The 18,113-nt window shown below is 51.2% G+C and overlaps 4 protein-coding genes across 4 annotated transcripts; 2 read left to right on the top strand and 2 right to left on the bottom strand.

Annotated features, from left to right (window-relative positions):
• The first annotated feature begins 373 nt into the window (after positions 1-373).
• VE01_09047 (uncharacterized protein) lies at positions 374-3,421 on the top strand. The gene is made up of 9 exons (XM_018278464.2): positions 374-945; positions 1,023-1,106; positions 1,166-1,188; positions 1,265-2,145; positions 2,215-2,268; positions 2,335-2,383; positions 2,445-2,570; positions 2,633-2,965; positions 3,037-3,421. Exons 1-9 carry the CDS (start codon positions 760-762, stop codon positions 3,254-3,256), a joined length of 1,956 nt encoding a protein of 651 aa, XP_018126561.1. The 5' UTR covers positions 374-759; the 3' UTR covers positions 3,257-3,421.
• Positions 3,422-4,330: 909 nt separating this feature from the next.
• Positions 4,331-5,830, top strand: VE01_09046 (uncharacterized protein). The gene is made up of 4 exons (XM_059464030.1): positions 4,331-4,806; positions 4,876-5,244; positions 5,314-5,439; positions 5,501-5,830. Exons 1-4 carry the CDS (start codon positions 4,554-4,556, stop codon positions 5,794-5,796), a joined length of 1,044 nt encoding a protein of 347 aa, XP_059319353.1. The 5' UTR covers positions 4,331-4,553; the 3' UTR covers positions 5,797-5,830.
• Positions 5,831-6,485: 655 nt separating this feature from the next.
• Positions 6,486-9,724, bottom strand: ACE1_1 (copper-binding transcription factor; the record flags this gene model as incomplete). The annotated part of the gene is made up of 1 exon (XM_018278462.2): positions 6,486-9,724. The coding sequence occupies one exon, from the start codon at positions 9,722-9,724 to the stop codon at positions 7,082-7,084; it is 2,643 nt and encodes an 880-aa protein (XP_018126549.1). The 3' UTR covers positions 6,486-7,081.
• Positions 9,725-15,235: 5,511 nt separating this feature from the next.
• Positions 15,236-17,166, bottom strand: PLB1_2 (Lysophospholipase 1; the record flags this gene model as incomplete). Its single annotated transcript, XM_018278461.1, has 4 exons — positions 15,236-15,238; positions 15,288-16,351; positions 16,399-16,548; positions 16,599-17,166. The coding sequence occupies 4 exons, from the start codon at positions 17,164-17,166 to the stop codon at positions 15,236-15,238; spliced, it is 1,785 nt and encodes a 594-aa protein (XP_018126603.1).
• Between the last annotated feature and the right edge of the window lie 947 nt (positions 17,167-18,113).

Genomic DNA, 18,113 nt, shown 5'->3' with positions numbered 1-18,113 from the left:
TTTGACACTAAATATCCCCTGCACGTGGTAGTTATCGTTGGTACTGACTACTGGAAAGGCGAACACCTTAATATCACTACACGGACATGGCCAAACCGACAGGCTAGAGTCAATATCAAGCACTATAGTGCTATCGGTGTAATCGAGAATCAATAGCGTCCGGCGCATAAACGCGGTCAAGCTTCGTCGACTTCGCCGGCAGATATTATATAGCACTCTGGTAGGTGTGATTGGGGTCACTGGTGTCATTTGCCGGGTTTGGCGGCGAGCGACGCACTCGTTTGGCAGGGTCGTCTAGATCCTGGGGTATAAATCACATGCCACGAACAGGGGTCTGGTGCTTGTCTGCACAGGCCTACATCACCACACAAAACGTATCCATCCAGGCCGCGATTCCATCCCTATAAAAACGATTGGCAGGGTAATTCCTATATTGGAATATGCACCGAATACTACATATACATGTTCTAGCATCCGTTACACGTGCCCGAGCGAGAGGGGGTTGGGGGTAGTGGCAAGCATGCCTCTGTCAGTCTAGCAACGCGAGAGCAGATTTGGTTCCATGCAGACTGATTGCCGTTCCCTTGCAATACGTGGATAGGTGGTGATATAGGGTCGCAACACGAGGTTATATAAGTTAACGTCATTTACGAGGATATCTATCACCGCCACCATTTTCTAGCATTCCTGCCTCCAGCGCCTTTCTTTCTAGTGCTTCTACTCTTTGGGTGCTAGCTAAGCACCCATCTACAAGGAGGTATGCGATTCGCCACAGTCCTACTAAGCGTGCTGTTGTCGCTGCTGGGACTATCGACCGCCCTTACGATTGGAGATGTTACGCGCAATTCCATCACGGCTTTTGCGAGACAGGAGATTAAGGAGAGGAGCCTGCTCTCGGATATTCTAACCGACATTGAAAATCTCGCCGAATGCAGTGCTTGCGAGGTGAGTGGGGGTTTCGTTTCCAGCAATTTGCTCTGTTGATACAACTACCCCTACTTATCTGCTACTGGATTTTATAGGCTTTGCTTGGTGTTCTCAAGGTGTTGGCTCACTTTGGCAACGATGATTTCGTGAAAGTCATTGTGACAGTTTGCCAGACGCTGGTATGTTAACACTGTAACTGTACATGAACGACTACATATGCTTATTCGATATCTTACAGAATGTTGAAGACGACGACGTCTGGTATGTTGACCCCTATTGCCTGCGGAAGTTCGCTTCACTTTCTGCCTGAGCATATGCTCACTCTATCGATTGCCAGCTCCGGAGCCATCAGTCTTGAGGGCCCTATTTTAGCACACGACCTTCGCCAGATGACCATTGGGACCAAAACGTCAACCCTGTTCTGCCTGACTGTTTTCGGGCTGTGCCAATGGCCCGCCGTCGACACCTCGTACTCTCCCTCCATGACCCCCAAGCCGGCGACCTCGCGCCCCGCATCCAGCGGCAAGACGCCGATCAAGGTAGTGCACATAAGTGACATCCACGTCGACCTCGACTACACCGTCGGCGCGAGCTGGAACTGCACGAAGAACATCTGCTGCCGCGGGTACACCCCCGCCGACGAGCCGGGGAACAACGACACCCCCGCCGGGGAGTACGGTAATGTCCGCTGCGACACCCCGCTATCGCTCGAGGAGAGCATGTACGCCGCCATCGAGACGCTCGTGCCGGAGCGAGAGTTCGCAATCTTCACGGGCGATGTGGTCGAGGGCGCTGTGTGGTCTGTTACTAACGCCGAGGTGACCGAGGACCTTAACAGCGCGTACGCGCGCATGCGAGCTATGGGTAAGACGTACGCTGTGACGGGGAACCATGATGCGTGCCCCGTTAACTCATTCCCGCCGGCGGACGTCAGCACGACTATCAGCACGCAGTGGGCGTATGACGCCATGTCTGCTGGGTGGGAGACATGGATCGGTAGCGCGGCTGCATCTGAGGTGTCGTCTAACTTTGGCAGCTACTCTGTTGTCGACGGCTCCGGGCTGCGCATCGTCAGTATTAATACTAATTTCTGGTATAAGCAGAACTTCTGGATGTACGATAAGAAGAACTGGGAGAGAGACCCGTCGGGCATGTTTGCGTGGCTGGTGAAGCAGCTGCAGACGGCTGAGACGGCGGGGGAGAGGGTTTGGATTATTGGTAGGTTCAGCGAGTATTGATTCGGGATTCGCCCGAGGGGCATAATGACAAACTGACTGATGTCCGCAGGTCATATGCCGATGGGTGCATCAGATGCTTTCCATGACGCCTCCTACTACTTTGGTAAAATCCAGTTCCCCCAAGCCTCATTCACAAGGTGGTGCAGGTGCACACGCTGACGGTTATCAGATTTGATCATCCAGAGATTCGATGCCACCATCGCTGCCGTCTTCTATGGGTTCGTCTTCCGTTAATAATTAGACCTTCGGGAACAGCCCAAAGCTAACGAGGACATGCAGTCACACGCACAAGGACCAATTCGAGATTGCGTACAGCGACTACACAAACCAGGGCTTCTCCACTGCTACTATGATGTCCTACATCGCCCCTGCTCTCACGCCGACCTCTGGTAACCCAACATTCCGGTAAAATGCCCACGCCTATTGCACCCTGCCGCTCCAAGACAAATAGCTAATCTTTCCCCAAGCGTATACGACGTCGATCCAGTGACATTCGGCATCCTAGACATGACAGTCTACTACACCGACCTCACCTCCTCCACCTTCCAAATCGCCCCAACCTGGGAGGTTCTCTACTCCGTCAAGGACACCTACGGCCGTCTCCTCGGCATCACCGACACCGCAGCCGAGCTCACCCCCGCATTCTGGCACAACCTCACCGCGCTTTTCGAGACAGACGATGCCGTGTTCCAGGCGTACATCGGCCGCAAGACCCGCGACTACGCCACCTCGACATGCACTGGGACCTGCAAGACGGGGGAGATCTGCCAACTTCGCGCGGCGCAGTCGCAGTATAACTGGTCAGCTCCTCCTTTCCCCTCCCCCCTTGACAGAAACTAGGGCGGGGACTTTGCTAAAACATGAGATGCAGCGCGACTGTCAAGCCCGGGATCAACTTCAAGCGTGATACCACTAGCGGTGTTGTGACAGCAGGAGAATGTGACGGATCCCAGGCCATTCCGGTCCTGTCGTCAATAGCGGACTCGAGTGGTGTTCAGGCGCTGCAGGATGCGCTGGTTAGTGTTCTCGGGAGCTCGATCTTGAATACAGAGGTTTCTTCAAATTACACAGTTGATGGAGCAACTGTTTAATGCAACGACCGCGTCTCGTAGGACTCCTGTATACGCAAACAGGCACAGACGAAGGTGGCTAATTCAATAGTCTCTTGTCATTTTTGGTGGTGCTACATTTCTCTCAAACTATGAACATATTGAGAGTTTGAGTGGCCTTAATAAGCTGTTATAAGACAATTCCACAGATTAAACTCATCTAGCTCTTATACCTAAGTCTGTTTGTGCTACGTATTATCACACAAGAAGGAGTATCTCAACATCATGCTAGAAATTCCGGGATTTCGAGCGGTCCTCATATACCTAATGATTATTCTAGGCTTGTGGCCCTAGTTCCACATTGAAACCTTTCAACGACATATGCAAATGAAATGCCGATCAATGATGCGAGAGAGTATTATAACTCTTTATATGAGATTCTCTTTCTGATTTATAATTAATGTAACTTAACATAAGTTTGATAATGATATTAAGATTACTTAGGGACCGGTTTAAGAGAATCTAAATGTAGATTACTGATCTCAAAAAAATTAGTAACTTAAGAGAATCTCGTCGTTAGCCTCGGTACTATCGTGCGAAAGAGTGGTAGAGACGGATTTAACTCGGATTACTGATCCACCAAAAAATTACTCACCACCAAAAAGTTCTAATCATTAAATTTAATACTAGACTCTTGTTGTTAGCTACTTCGTAAGCAAACCTCGTTCGAAGAGACCTCGGCAGAGCAAACGTGGCAGGCCGATGGTCGTACTTCTGATGCTCGTATCGTAGTCTGCACGTTAAAACAGAACACAGCAATACTTCTTAGGAGTAACTACAGTTAATGACGAGCTCCGGAGATTTTAATCATAGTACTTAGTTAGCTTGGATGGGATATACGATGGGCTTTTCCCACTGCTAACCCCTTAACGAATGACGCAAGAATCTCAGCATTTCTCGTCAAAAACTAGTCGCGTGCGCGCTAAAGGACAGACATTCTTATGTCCACCTAAGCTTGCTAGGTACTGTAATGGTATTCGCTAGTGATAGACGTGGCAAAACCGGCGCTTCGTAATTCTATGATGTACTACTCGGACTTACTTCGAAAAGGGCAGATGTCCGCTGCTCAAAGCTCATTAAGTCCGCGATTACAATTACGGAGATCAAGCTAAGGCTGAATAATGTTTATTATTACAGAACTACAAAGAAGAATGTAGAATCCTTATTTAAATAAGAGAATATATTGCGAAAGCTGCTCCCCTTTCCGCTACCATCTTCCTTGAATAACAAAAGCTACACACAATACCAGTCATCAATCAACCCTCATACTCTATTTCCAATGGCTCCATTAGATAACGCAGTGATCCCCAAAGGATCCCTGGTTCTAGTCACCGGAGCCAACGGCCTTCTAGGTTCGCACGTCGCAAAGCAGTTCCTCGAATACGGCTACAAAGTTCGCGGCGCCGTCCGAGACACCACTAAATCCAGCTGGATGCTCGAGCTGTTCCAGAAGGACTACGGCAAGGACAGTTTCGAGCTTATCCAGGTTGACGATCTAACCGCCAAGGGCGCATTTGACGAAGCAGTCAAAGGCAAGTTTTAGCTTTTATTACTACGATAAAAATTAATCACAGAGCTGAGCTGACTCTAGCATTGAAAAGGTGCCGCAGCAGTAATCCACACCGCGTCAATTATGACGTTTAATCCGGACCCTAGCAAAGTGATTCCCTTCGCCGTAGATTTTGCCGTCAACGCTCTGCGGGCTGCATACAAGGAGCCGAGCGTGAAGCGGTTCATCTTCACATCCTCATCAACCGCTGCTGTTGTTCCCTCGCCGGATTCGCCCCCCGCCAACATCACCGAAGAGTCCTGGACGGACTTCATCGTCGCCGCGGCCTGGGCCGACCCTCCCTACACCCGAGAGCGCGCGATGGCGACATATGCCGCGAGCAAGAACCGAGCCGAGAAGGCAGTCTGGGAGTACCACCAGGAGAACCGCCAGGAGCGTCCCGATCTGACCGTGAACACTGGTAATATATTTCCGTTTGCTTGCTTGTGAAAGCGCTATCGTGGTGTGCATTAGCTGATTAAGGGATCAGTCCTCCCCAACTTCAATTTCGGCAGATCGCTTGACCGCGAGAAACAGGGATATCCGAGCAGCTCTGGCCTGGCCCCTAGCCTATTCAGGGGGGAAGTTACTGATTTCCACAAAGGCATTACACCTCGTAGGTCAACATCGTTTTCCTTTAGTGACGGTGTGCCATGGTTGTCTGACCACATGAATAGAATATTTCATCGACGTCGATGACGCCGGCCGGCTTCACGTCGCGGCAGCTATCCTGCCTGGACTGGAAGACCAGCGCATCTTCGGATTTGCAGGAAGATTCAACTGGGATGCTGTTCTAGACATTTTCCGCAAGCATTTTCCGGGGCGAACGTTCCCTGACAACTTCAGCAGCGGTGAAGACGGCAGTGAAATCATCCCACGAGGCAGGGCTGAGCAGCTGCTTCGTGATCTGGGACGTCCGGGATGGACTAGCTTGGAAGAGTCGATTTTAGCCAACATTGAGGGTCTGTACTAAGACATATAATGATTAATAGAAGACTTTAGTACCGTATAGTCGTGCCCTGAATCCTCGCTACGTGATCGCATTTAGTGTCAGTAGTTGCAACAAACCGGCTTGCACCTGCTGGCTCGAATAAACTATAGCTCCCTAGCTCGAACTTCATTACAGTAGCTTTCTTTGTACCCCTTTCATAGAAGTTGCTAAGATCCTGTTCAGCAGATGGTAGTTACTCCCTTTTAGCAAGATTATCACACCACACGTTAAAAAAATATAATAAAATTCCGACCCGCTGTCCGTAGAATCTTGCCTAACCCATCTGTACTATAGCCAAGCTTTTTATCTATATCGAGAGGCTCGTAACCAACCACCTGTGAAGTATTCTTCGGGAGTCAAGAAACGCGGCTGTTATGGACTTCCCAGTAACTTCTTGAAACGTCCGGACGAGGTGAGGTCGTTTAAGTCGATATGAGTTGTAGCAACTTCTAGATTAATACCCTTTGATTATACCGGGTTGTCGAATAGCTAGCGGCAGTACAGTCCAAGATTTTCCCAAGTGGATATATCTTAGGCGATAAGACCTCTCTTCCATTTACTCATCTCCAAGTACCCCTCTATCTGTCAATTAGCCAATTAGTCGACCACCCTTTCACATCACTATCAAACATCTCACATTCACATTCATAGTCACAGACAATATATCAAAGCAGACAAGCAAGCATGTGTGTGTGTGTGTGTATGTCTTACATTCCCCCATCCAAATCTGCTGTATGAATCCCACCCGAAAGAGTCCACATCCCACATCCCCGGAGCCACCGTCGAGATGATTGATCAAAGGAAAACAAACAAAATGCTAGCTATCCTAAAGCGGCAAGGAAAGAAAGAAAGAACAAACAACAACGGATAGTTCTATCTAATGCATCCCCCGCGCACACGCCTCTTTCCCTCAGTTCGGTTCGGTTCGTCATCAGCAGCGTCCATTACACGCACCGCCGCTCTCTAGCCAGCGGTGTCTTTTTCGTCCCATTTCCCACTTCCTCCACCCAACTTCCCTCGGAATATTGGGTAAACCCTTCCCTCCAATTCATATCATAACATCATAAAAAAAATGCGCTCCCTCAGCATCCATCGTAAACAAGTAACAACAAACGTATAACATCCCAAACAAGATGAGATAACGAGAGAGAAAAAAGAGGAGATGCGACGTCGTAATAGCACAGAGATCTAATCACCCCCCTCCTTCCTTCCTTCTCACTCTCCACTTCACCTTTCCTCCTCGAGGAGAAAAGGCAAACAGGCTCTCTCACAAGCCACCCCATTTTCCATCAAACCCCTCATCCCCACCCCACTCCGCCGCCCCAGCACCCCCCGCTCCATAGAAGGCCATAAAGATCTCCTGCGACGCAGTATTCCCCCCCTCATGCTGGTGTCCCCCCAGCGGCGCGACCTCGCCGAAAAGCGCACCCTGTCCCTGCGGCGCACCGGATCCAAAGAGCTGGAAGTCCGAGAACTGCGCGCCCATGTTGTTGTTGTTGTGGGTATCGGCGTGCTGACGACCGGGCATCAGCGCCTCGAAGGTCTCGCACGACGAGTCCGGGGTGTAGAGCATTGTGTTCCCCTGTCCTACTGGGCTGAGATGCTGCACTCCCTGCGCGCGGGCGGGGGTGACGGTCTCAACGCAGCCGTACGACGGATCGTATGCACGTTGGAAGATGGCTGGGTCGGGTGTGGGGAGCTGGTGCGGGACGTCGACACGGGCGGAGTAGAGATCCTCGTAAAGTGTGAAGTCATTCCCGGACGGAGCGAAGGCGGAGCCGAAATTTGCGGCAACGTCGTCGAGGAAGAGGTCTGAGGTGTCGACGTAGGGTGATGTGTTGGAAGAGGGGAGCGAATTGAGGTGCGAGTCAACGGGGGAGAGTGTGTAGTTGTTGTTGTGTAGGGTTTGCTCAGCGTTGTTGTAGGCGAAGTCGGAGGGGTAGGTGGGGAAGTCAAGTGGAGAGCGGTTGAAGTCGTTGTTAAAGCCGTTGGCGTCAACTCCAGCGTCCATCTCCCAGTTCATCTCATCCGGAGACGAGAGCTGAGCCTCCGAGTCTGGAGTGCGGATGGTGGTCGTCTGCGGCGTGGGCAGCGCATTCTGCTGCTGGGCCGGCGTCGCCTGGTCACGGTTCTTCCCGTTGTTCTTGGAGCGCACGTACACCCAGTTGTGGCTCTTCTCCATGTGCTGCTTGCAGTTCGACTCGCGCTTTGACTGGTACGGGCACGGTGGGAACTGGCACTTGAAGAGGCGCGGCGACGCTGAGTGCTTGTCGTTGACGTGGCGGTCCAACTCCTTCTCCGTCGGCCATCCGTACTCATGGTACTTGCACAGCGGCTCCTGGCACTTCCAGGGCCGGCTGTGAGTCTTCTCGTGCTTGGTGAGGTCGCACGATCGCTTGAACTCTTTGGTGCAGCCAGGCTCGCTGCACTTCTTCGCCTGGATCTCGGCGGTGGCAGAGCGCTTGCGGCGCGCCATCGAGCGCATGATGGACTCCTCGTCGTCGAGCTCCTGGCTCAGCGAGCGCTTCATCATGACGCTGTTCTTCTCGTCGTCCTCGATGCTCTCCATCTTGATCTGCTTTCCGGTCGCGAGCGAAACGGCTGTGCCGTCGTTCTTCACGCGGACGAGCTCTGCTGGGCGGCCATTCTTGGCAACACCGCCGTAGAGTTTGATCTGCTCAGATCTGGAGCGCAGGTGGTTAGCAGTGGTCTTCTTATACCTCCGTGAAGGAGCCCTTGCACCACTAGACTCTATGCGCAGAGTCATAGTGCTGACGGACAAGGCTGTGGCTTCAATCTGGGGCAGTGAAACATACGGTTGGACATCCATGTCGTCAGTCTCTCCCTCCTCCTTCTCGCGGCTAGCCTGGACAGACTGGGCGTAGTTCCTAATCTGGTCGACCAGGTCAATAAAATACCCTTGCGTATATGGGCGGTCGTTGGGTCTGGTCTGTTCTCTCTCATTCAGGAATTCGACGGTGGCCTGAATGCAGCGGATAGAGGTGACGCAGAACTCCAAGTATAGTTTTGCAGTGCGTGCGTGTTCCTTTAGGTGCGAAGAAAACCAGTGAGTGAAGGCTCTCACGGCGTCATCATCGTTATGGATATCACTTACAGGTGCCATGAACATCAGTGTCTTCTCGAGGTCTCGCAGACACACGATCTCCTTCTCGTTGATTCTGCGCGGGCAGTCCGCGACGATGGGGTGGAAGTCCTTCAAAGACGGCGTGGCGAGCAGCGGTTTCAGGATGAACTCGTGGATCTTGTTCGTCGCGCGCTCGCTAAGGCGCGGCGTGGTGTCTTGCGATGAGCGATGCGGTGCGGCGGAGCGCGTGATTGCAGATGCTGAAACGGTCGATTTGGCGCCCTGCTCGTCGGTGGGACAGGTGAGGCCGCCGGCGGCGGCGACGCCTCTCTTCTCAGAGGAGGCAGACATGATGGAGGATCCTAGACCGCTGTCAGATGCGTGGTGGGTGGACTGGCGACGGTTGTGTCGACGAGGTCGCAGCGAGCCTCTGCCGATGCTGAAGTCGGATTGCGAGGCAATGGGCGACATGGTGCTTCGGGTCTCGCGGCGGTTTGTATCAACGGTGTGGTTGAGGAAACCCTGAGGAACGGGAAGGCTATCGTCACGGAAATTCTGAGTGGTCGGGGTGGGTGCACCAAGGTCGACAGCAGACAAACCGCGGTCAATATCTCCGAGTGTCAGGGCAACACGACGCTTATGAGCCTCGACAACATCCTCAAGCGAGGTTTGCGAACGGCGTGGAAGACATGGTACGATAAAGTGATCGGATACTGGAGAGGGTGGGTTGTGAAATGTGGCACCTTTGCGAAGCTTATGAGGAGGGGTCATTGAGATTGTATCGAGCATCGAAGTGGAAGCGGTAGCGGCAGACCGAGGAGTCATTGGTGACGAGGAAGTGGTCTTTAAAGAGCGTCGAGGATGAGGAGGGGTCATCGTGGGCGATCTTATTGGACACGTCTGATGAATTGACGGCGAGCAGACTGTGGGGGTGGGAGAACCCAGTTAGCCCAGGCGTTCTCTGAGAGGATGGGATGGATTGATGAACAGTGTTGACTCGAGGGAAGGGAACGAATGCACTGCACTGCAACTCCACTACACCGGAACAGTACAGTACAGAATGATGTACAGGCTGGATGTTGGAAGACCCAAGCAAGCAAGCATGAACCAGGCCAAGTGAGTCACCTCCGTCACACCCTCGGAAGCGGCCAGAGAAAACCGGCGGCCCAAGTGGTACACCGAAGAAGAGAAGCGACTCGGTGACCCGCTCATTCGTCAATGCAGATGGATGGATGTGCTTTGAAGCAAACAATCCGGGGAATATATAAGAGCGAGGGAGGATTCGGAGCAAGCAGGGGGAAGGAAGAAGAAGCTCTTACAATCAGCCTTTAGACTCGCGACCCCAGGCAAGCTGAGCCAGCAGGCAGGATAAAGGCGTTTTCACGTAAATAATGTAAATCGCGGGTGGTGGTGGCAGGCAGAAACGAGGCTCTCGGAGATGTCGGGGTTGTTGGTGTTGAGTTTGCTGGAAGTGAAAAGAACAAAGCGAATTGGGTGAGATGGGCGGCCAACGCGGCGAAGAACGAGATAAATAACGATAAAGCAGTTGAATCGATGGCCTTGTTTGTGAGGGATGTTAACGATGATTTCGTGAGTGGCAAACACGGTGTTCGAAAGAGGAGAGAGGGAGAGAGATTCGAGTTTGGAGAGGATGGATTGGAAGGGTGGAAGTTGGATGGTGGTGGTGGATTAGGCAGCAGTCAGCAAGGTGAGCGGGGCGGTGTTGACGCGAGTGGGGACGTCACGGCGAGAGGTGGTGGGTGGTGGGAGGTACAGTTTGTACCTGTTTAGCGCGGAGTCACGATTTTGGTGTTTTTTTGGTGATGGGCGTTGGAGGTGGAGACGGGAAAGGAAAAAGAGTGGAGGCGGACGTGCATTTAAGTACGGAGTCGAGACCCTCGAAACCCTCGATGGTGTTTGGCGCAGTTTGTGGTGATTGAGGTGGTGAGGGCTGAGGAAGTGACTTTGGAGGTTGAGGGATGAGGGATATGAGGGGAATAAATGGGTAATTGTATAATGGGCAGGAATTGAATTCGATAATTAGGCGACGATAATTAAATCAGGATGTGGGATGGGGGTAAAATAGAGGTGAGTTTTATTTATGGATGGATTGGGTATTTTTGGAGCGAGGAACGAGGAACGAGGAGCGAAGGGGGAAATAGTGAAGCCTAGAAGAGGTGTTTCGTGGGGAGTGAGTAGTGGTGGAAGTACCCTTTGGCGTGTGCGAGTATGCAAAAGTAACAAGTCGCGCAGGGACAGGCACAGCTGGCTGGTCCTTGCACAACTCTCGTATCGGTCGTCGTACTGACACGCGCACTGACACTCGGAGTGACAGAAGGAGCCGCCGCCCATAACATCACGACTTGAGTGACGAAATCACAAACCACAAACCACTACCACCACCATACAAAGTTCACCACCAAGACTCCCATTCCCACAACCAAGCATTCCCACCACGCAAACAAGAGTAAGGCACACCACATTCCCACCCGCATCCCACTCCAAACGTTATCCCCATCCCCATCCCCATCCCATCACAAACGCATACGCAGTTCCCTCCACCATTGCGTCCCCCATTACGCATCCACCCATCCCCTTCAAGCAGCACCAGATTCCAGGCAACAGCCTCTCTTAACCCACAATAAAGGTACACCCTCGTACTCGATCCTCACCCCTCGCCAACCCCAATCCAGAAAAGCGTAAACGGAATCGGTGAGCTTAAAATGGACTCCAACGAATCGGATTGCTATGTTAGGGGGTTAGTACATGCACGGATGCACGGATGGCAGGGGTGGGAGTCGGGGTCGGGGGGATAGATAGCGGCGACCGACCGGTGAGGGATCGACTTGTCCTATCGCGTCTGATCACGAACAGCTTACATAACTTGTCTACCACTTATTGAGGCGGCACGTGTTTTGTTCTGCTCCTTCCTTCTCCGTTGGGATTCGGGGTTGGAAGGATTGGGTTCGGTGAGTACTGTACGTGCACACGTCGCTGCTTCATGGAATTTATGAAGCACGCACACACCCACGCACGTCACATCTCTCCGTCTTTCCACCCTCTTCTTCCCTTGAAACCGGGGTGATGGGTTACGTTTGTATGGTAAAGATCTGTCTTCTCCCCCTCCTCCTTTCCCCGTCCCTATCTCCGTCCCTTCCCCTTCCTCCCGCACCACCCACCCACGGTATCCATCACCGCGTCATAATCCTCACCCTCCCGTACCCCATCTCCTTCTCCTTCCCCGTCTGTCCGTCCTCACCGAACACAAAACTGACTCCCCGTCTCTCGTGACTCTCGCTTCCTGCGGCGTAGCAATACCCCTGCACTGTCTTACAGCCCTGCACCACTACCCCTGCACGGAGACTTCCTTGCACGGAGACTTCCCTGCACGCATCAATCAATCACTGCCCATCATGTCCCATCACACTCCCACTCACTCACATCCATCCTAACCCAGCCCATCACATTCAATTCCCCCACCCATCCACGCCAACCCATCACATCACCACACTCCCACCCCCCATCCATCCAACCCATCACATCGCCCCATCCCCGTCCGTTTAGCCCCCAACACCCACCACCGCGATCCACATCCAATAGTCCCCGTGGCGCAGCACCTCTCGATGCAACACCACACCCCACAGCTCGCACCAGCAATGCACAAACGATAGCACTGACCACAAGGCTGAACGTCTCCCTCCCAATCCGCGTCTCGCATCCGAGCTTTCCCCACTGCTTTCACCCCGTTTACTGCTGTTCTGTTCAGCTCGCCGTCTTGGCGCGGACTGATGCGGTTCTATCCTGCCCGACGAGAGACTTTCTTGGGTGGAGGAAAACCCCCACGAAGCCGCGGAAGTGCTTCACTCTTCTTCTATTGTGCTCCACTCCTGTGCTCAACCCCGGCCATGCATCCACTGCTCAACACTGTAGAAGGAAGGACGGCTTATCCCCGTGCTATCCCCTCCCGCCGCCAGACCGTCTAGTCACAGACGCCCCACTCCCACCACCACGCCGCGCCACGAAGGATCGACACATACATACATACGGGTCCAGACAGCTTGGCGACGTTGCACCGCCACTGTGTCAGGTCCGTTGTAGCCGTTGGCAAAGTGTTGTATGCAGGCACCAAACAGTATCGTGACGCGATGAGTGAGACGGTGATGGTAAGTAGTGTGCCCCCCACGCGTAGAAGGTGCCAAGAGAGATGGAAGAGCGGCAGAGACGGCACGCCGAGGAGGGCGAAAACCCCGCAAACTGGAATGGGGGTGCAAATGCCTCAGTGCCGGTGCTGGGGTCGTGGGGTATGGAATGGTCTGGCCATGGTGATGGCTATGATGATGATGGGTGCTGGATAGAATATGAAGTGGTAATCGCGCAAAGGGTACTTGGGATGGTATAAACGGATAGTTCGGCATGGAAACAAACACCCTCATGATGGTTGATGATATTGCATCTCCGAGTCTGATAACTGTGTCTTGGATAACTCCTCCCCCCTCTCTCTACCAACTCAACCCTCGACTTCTCAACCTCAACCGCCCATCGCATATGAAACCCAAACATCAACCCCCCCCCCCCCCTTTTCCTCCCAACACCCCCCTTCCCTCCTCCCTCCTTCTTCAACCCTTCCCCAAACCACAAATAACCCCCCCAAGCCCAACCCACCCGCCCCTCCCCCCCCAACCCCAAACACAGCTAAGTAGCACATCCAATCCCCATCATCCTATCAATCCACGGCTTCAACCTCCTATTCCTCTTCCTCCTCTTCTCCTCCTTCTCTCTCGCCTCACTGACTACTCTATCTGTCTCCATCTCTGCGACCTGCGTGTGCGCGTTCTCTACTGGGGCGGTGTGCACTGTGGCGAGACGGGTGGTTTCTTCTTTCTGTTGGGGGGGTAAAGTTGGGATGGTATGGAAGGGGGGGGGCGGGGTTGGGAGGGGGAGAGGAAAAGGGGGATAGAGGGGTGGAACGGGGGCGTACGAGGTTTTTCCGGAGGTTTTGTATGTCTCGACGCTTTTGAGGGAGTTGGTCTGTCATTTTAACCACGTGCGACGAGCTGTACTGCGCTGCTGTATCTGTCGAGAGATCGGACGTCTAATCCACAGAGGGAGCAGAGAGCAGATATTCAAGTGTGAGTAATCAGTGGTGCTATACTGATATACTGAATACTGATATACTAATACAAAAAGTCGAAAACTTCTTATACGACGTCGAGAGTCGGGAGTGATATACCAGTAATATAATATATCACTGAAGCCAGTTTGCGGGGGATGGCGGAGGCGGCGGGTAATTTGAAGCTTGGTTGATGGCATCTTGGCGCGGAGGTTAAATTTTGGGGATGCCGATGTGCTGCGGTGTGTGTCGATCGCTGTTAGAGATGGATGGAGGGGAAGGGGATGATATGGTAAATTTTGATTAAAGGTATGTGGATGTGGGTGGGTGGTGCGAATTTCGACTTGTAGTTGGCATGCGTGTATAATATCTTGGTGGTTGTATCGAGATGGAAGACAGGCCTATTTCCTGGCCCAGAGTGGAATCAGTGGCTGTTGTAGGCACAACCATCACTGTTAGAAGTTAATGACATGAGAGGCACGGTTATATTATATCCTCTCCGCAGTTATTATTAAATATAGAGACAGTTATGAAGTTTCATTTCAAAATTGACGAAATTTCTTATTTTTATAGCTGAACTATTTTTAAAAATTCGGACTACTTTTATATAAAGCTATATAAATTAAATAGCTACGGACACGATCCCGGATAGATGAGAACTGGGTCTACGCCGTTCACTCCGCCTTATAAGTGCTTCAGCTTAGCATAGCATGAATGAAAACGTACACCCCTCCCCCCTCTAGGCAAATCCCACACCACAAGACCAGCACGGGACTAAGAATCCCCAGACGCCACGATTCCCTCTCCCCCCCCCCACCCAGAATCAATCCTCAACCCCACCTCCTCCCCCTCTTAACCTCTTAAATGCCCACCTCCCAATATCATATCCATACACCACCACCACCCTCTCCCCCCCACAACCCCGCGATACGGATACGCCCTCCTCGCCGTCTCCTCCACCCCCCCACCCCGAGTTCTGATTTTGAGCGACGATATGACTGCTGTGAGGAAATGGGATAAATACAAAACATTTCCCAGCTCGGCATTAGAGCGTATACCCCACCCCATGTTGCCTCAAGTGCCAAATCAATTAACCACTCTTGTGTATTCGACGCGCAACGTGGCGCCACAGCAGCATGACTGGTGGTCGCAGGCTTTGGTAGCATGTATTAAGATAGATTATATTCTTATGACTTAAAATACTAAAAGTAGACATGTACTAAATACTACTACAAGCGTAAAGGGGATATATCTAACGAGACTCACACTACTACTAACCTTGAGAACAGTGATTGGCTCATATGGAGCTGGTGTAGTGGAGTTGACAGTACCATTCCAGCAATACCTATTGAAGCATTGAGCACAGACGTCAGGAACGTTGGTCCCAGTCCGACTCAGGCTTCTGGATAGAATTGCACATCCCACGCATGTAGGCCACTGTTCATCCACAGTGCCATTGCCCATCGTAGCTACATCGTAGCCATTTTGGATGATATTATTGCGTTCCGTATTATTGTAGCTCAGGTCGAAGGTTGAGACATTCGAGTAGTATACATATGGATGGTTCGGCAGATACACTATGAGAGGACTTGGTCCAGTCATATTGCTGGCATTGCATCCAAAGAACGTCGGACGGGTGTTCAGTCCTAGATTGATGAAAGTGTTCTGATCTGGGATAGACGGAAATACCGTGCCATTTTCCAGCGAGGTGTTAAGTGACCGTTGAAACGACGCCACCATTGCGGTGCCATTTGGCCAATTCGCAGAAGTGTCAGCTGAGGCGTCAACTGCAAAGATAATATCAACGTGGCGGATCGGTTGAAGTAGAGGATGGAGAGGAATGTTCTGAAGGTCCTCGCCGCCATCCACGAGAGTCAGACTCTTGCTCTGAGAGTTCAGGTTCGTCTTGTTATTATAACCATAGAACGGGTTCGGCCAGTCTGCGATATCACTGTTGCTTTCACCAACATTTTGAAGAATATTGCTGATTGAACTCCTAACTCTGTCTGAAACACCAGATGTCGCATTAACCGTTAGGTAGAGCTGGTTGAAAAGCGAAGATGACGTCCCCATAACAAAGCCAGCGTTGTCAACGCCTCGGACACATGCTTCGCTGGGAGGGAGAACACCGCCGCTGAAATTGGAGCCCACATAACGAAGAGGGGCAAATCCAAACGTCGTGGGATCAAATGTCCCAATTTCCCAGGGGTTAAATTCGTATATGGTGGTATTGGCGGGGATTAGTAGTTGGCCAGGTGCTCTTTCATCAGCGACTATGATAGGCATGGGTTCATTGGCAGCTGCGAATCCTGGGTCATCGGCGATAGATGAGAAGGTGTAAGCTGCGGCATGTTAAGGCTATGCACTTAACCATATATCATTTCCATACCTGGACCGCCATTGGTAGGGTTGACCAACTGAAAAGACAAAGAAAGTCCCCAGTAATCCGTGATTGTAGTGTTAAACCCAGCGTCGGCTTTGCTATTGACATCATTGTAAAGAGTGTTGTAGTAATCTGTGGTACTTAAAGTAGTTGGTCCTGCAGACCATCTATTAGCCTAAAATAGTTCTCTCAAGCTGAAGTAATACCTTTAAGAATAGAATTATCGAACTGCCACAAGGAACCCGTATTGATGATATCTTGTACGGACGTAAAATTATTGACATAGAGACTTCCAACTAGCCAGCTACCTCCAGACAGTCCAGTTAAATATGTTGTAGCTTGTAAAAGGCCTCCCAGTTGACCTTGATTGGTTGAGTTTGTAGTCCGATTATCAAACGCTGCAAGAGCGCCGGCACCATTCATCAAGGCCCTATAACCCCCACCAGAGATGGCAATGCCAATGTTTGGTAATTCACTAGCGTTACGAGCAATGTTGTCGATGTAGGCATTGGTATCAAGTCCTGTGATGTTTGCGCGTCCAAGGAAGTTCCGCATTGCCCAAATCGTGTTGTTTCGCCTAACTTCTAACCAAGCTGTCTCGTTGTCTGAGAGCGATCCAGCAAGTCTTATCGTCGGTCGTGTCGAGGGACAATCGACAGCTGCGGGAGCATAATTGTTTGGTGCTTGCATAGTTGCTCGTTTCCAAGCGGCCAAGTTAGCAGCGGCAGGGTCAACCACAGCAACTACGTCCATAGGCGAACGTCCCGGAAACATAATATTTCCTGTAATAACTATTAAATACTATTTATCTATAAAGATAATCTCAAAGGATTTACCGTTAATTATTGAGAGAAGTAAGCATAAAATAAAAAAAGATGGCATGGGCGATCGAGTAGACATATTGCAGGCTGCAATTATCAGAGGAAACTTTATCTGAGCAAGAATGAGATTAGCTGGACGATAAAGCATGGCGCTGTGCTATCAATATATGTAAGCCATTGCTAAATATCCGACTACACTACCATGGTAGGTCCTCGCGCCTCTCTTTTCTTCTAGCCACCGCTCCATTTCGCCGTGCCAAATTATGGTGAAAGGGTGTAATTATTGCGTCACAATCCCGAACGGAAAATGAGCTAGTAACAAAAGCATATGCTACTAATCAAAATTTAGAGAATTACAAAAAACTGCCATTGCGTAACTCTCCCCTTATTACATAGTAGCCCTGCTCAGGATGTTAAATATGGCCTGATGGCGGCTTCTATCAGAGTGACGTCAGGTGCCCATTTGACCTGCAACTGACCTCCAACTGAGCATCTGACATCATTCTGAGCACGAATCTCGACTCAACCGGCCGTGTATGCACGGAGCATTAAATACATTTAATTCCTTATTTAGAATGTCACAATTCTATGCTCTCGTGGGGAGATTCAAGTTCTTTTTTAAATTTCAGATATATATATGTTTGGGCCGGAACATATATATACTCTACCCAATTCAGCTGAGTTAGCCATCACGCCTCACGGATCCAACCAGATCTTGCGATAGATCTCTCCATTGGTGCGGATCTCAGCTCCAGGGGGTTGGCCGTTCATTTTGAGGCGGACGGATGTTTCAGGTACCTCGTATAGCGTATAGTCTTTTCGGATGCTTACTTTTATTGATGATCGGATAGCTTCGATGGCTGAGATGATCCTTCTTAGGTTTGGAATGCCATTGTTTGT

This window comes from Pseudogymnoascus verrucosus (assembly GCF_001662655.1).
Source record: "Pseudogymnoascus verrucosus strain UAMH 10579 unplaced genomic scaffold scaffold_56, whole genome shotgun sequence".
Classification (NCBI taxonomy): domain Eukaryota; kingdom Fungi; phylum Ascomycota; class Leotiomycetes; order Thelebolales; family Thelebolaceae; genus Pseudogymnoascus; species Pseudogymnoascus verrucosus.
The sequence above is the reverse complement of the archived record's forward strand: the minus strand, read 5'-3'. Positions and strand labels throughout refer to the sequence as shown.

Excerpts from the sequence above, each read along its gene's own strand:
- VE01_09047 (XM_018278464.2), top strand. The coding sequence starts at position 760 with ATGCGATTCGCCACAGTCCTACTAAGCGTGCTGTTGTCGCTGCTGGGA. Across the intron at positions 2,146-2,214 it reads GGAGAGGGTTTGGATTATTG|GTCATATGCCGATGGGTGCA; the intron begins GTAGGTTCAGCG and ends TGATGTCCGCAG. Across the intron at positions 2,384-2,444 it reads ATCGCTGCCGTCTTCTATGG|TCACACGCACAAGGACCAAT; the intron begins GTTCGTCTTCCG and ends GAGGACATGCAG.
- VE01_09046 (XM_059464030.1), top strand. The coding sequence starts at position 4,554 with ATGGCTCCATTAGATAACGCAGTGATCCCCAAAGGATCCCTGGTTCTA. Across the intron at positions 4,807-4,875 it reads ATTTGACGAAGCAGTCAAAG|GTGCCGCAGCAGTAATCCAC; the intron begins GCAAGTTTTAGC and ends AGCATTGAAAAG. Across the intron at positions 5,245-5,313 it reads CGATCTGACCGTGAACACTG|TCCTCCCCAACTTCAATTTC; the intron begins GTAATATATTTC and ends TTAAGGGATCAG.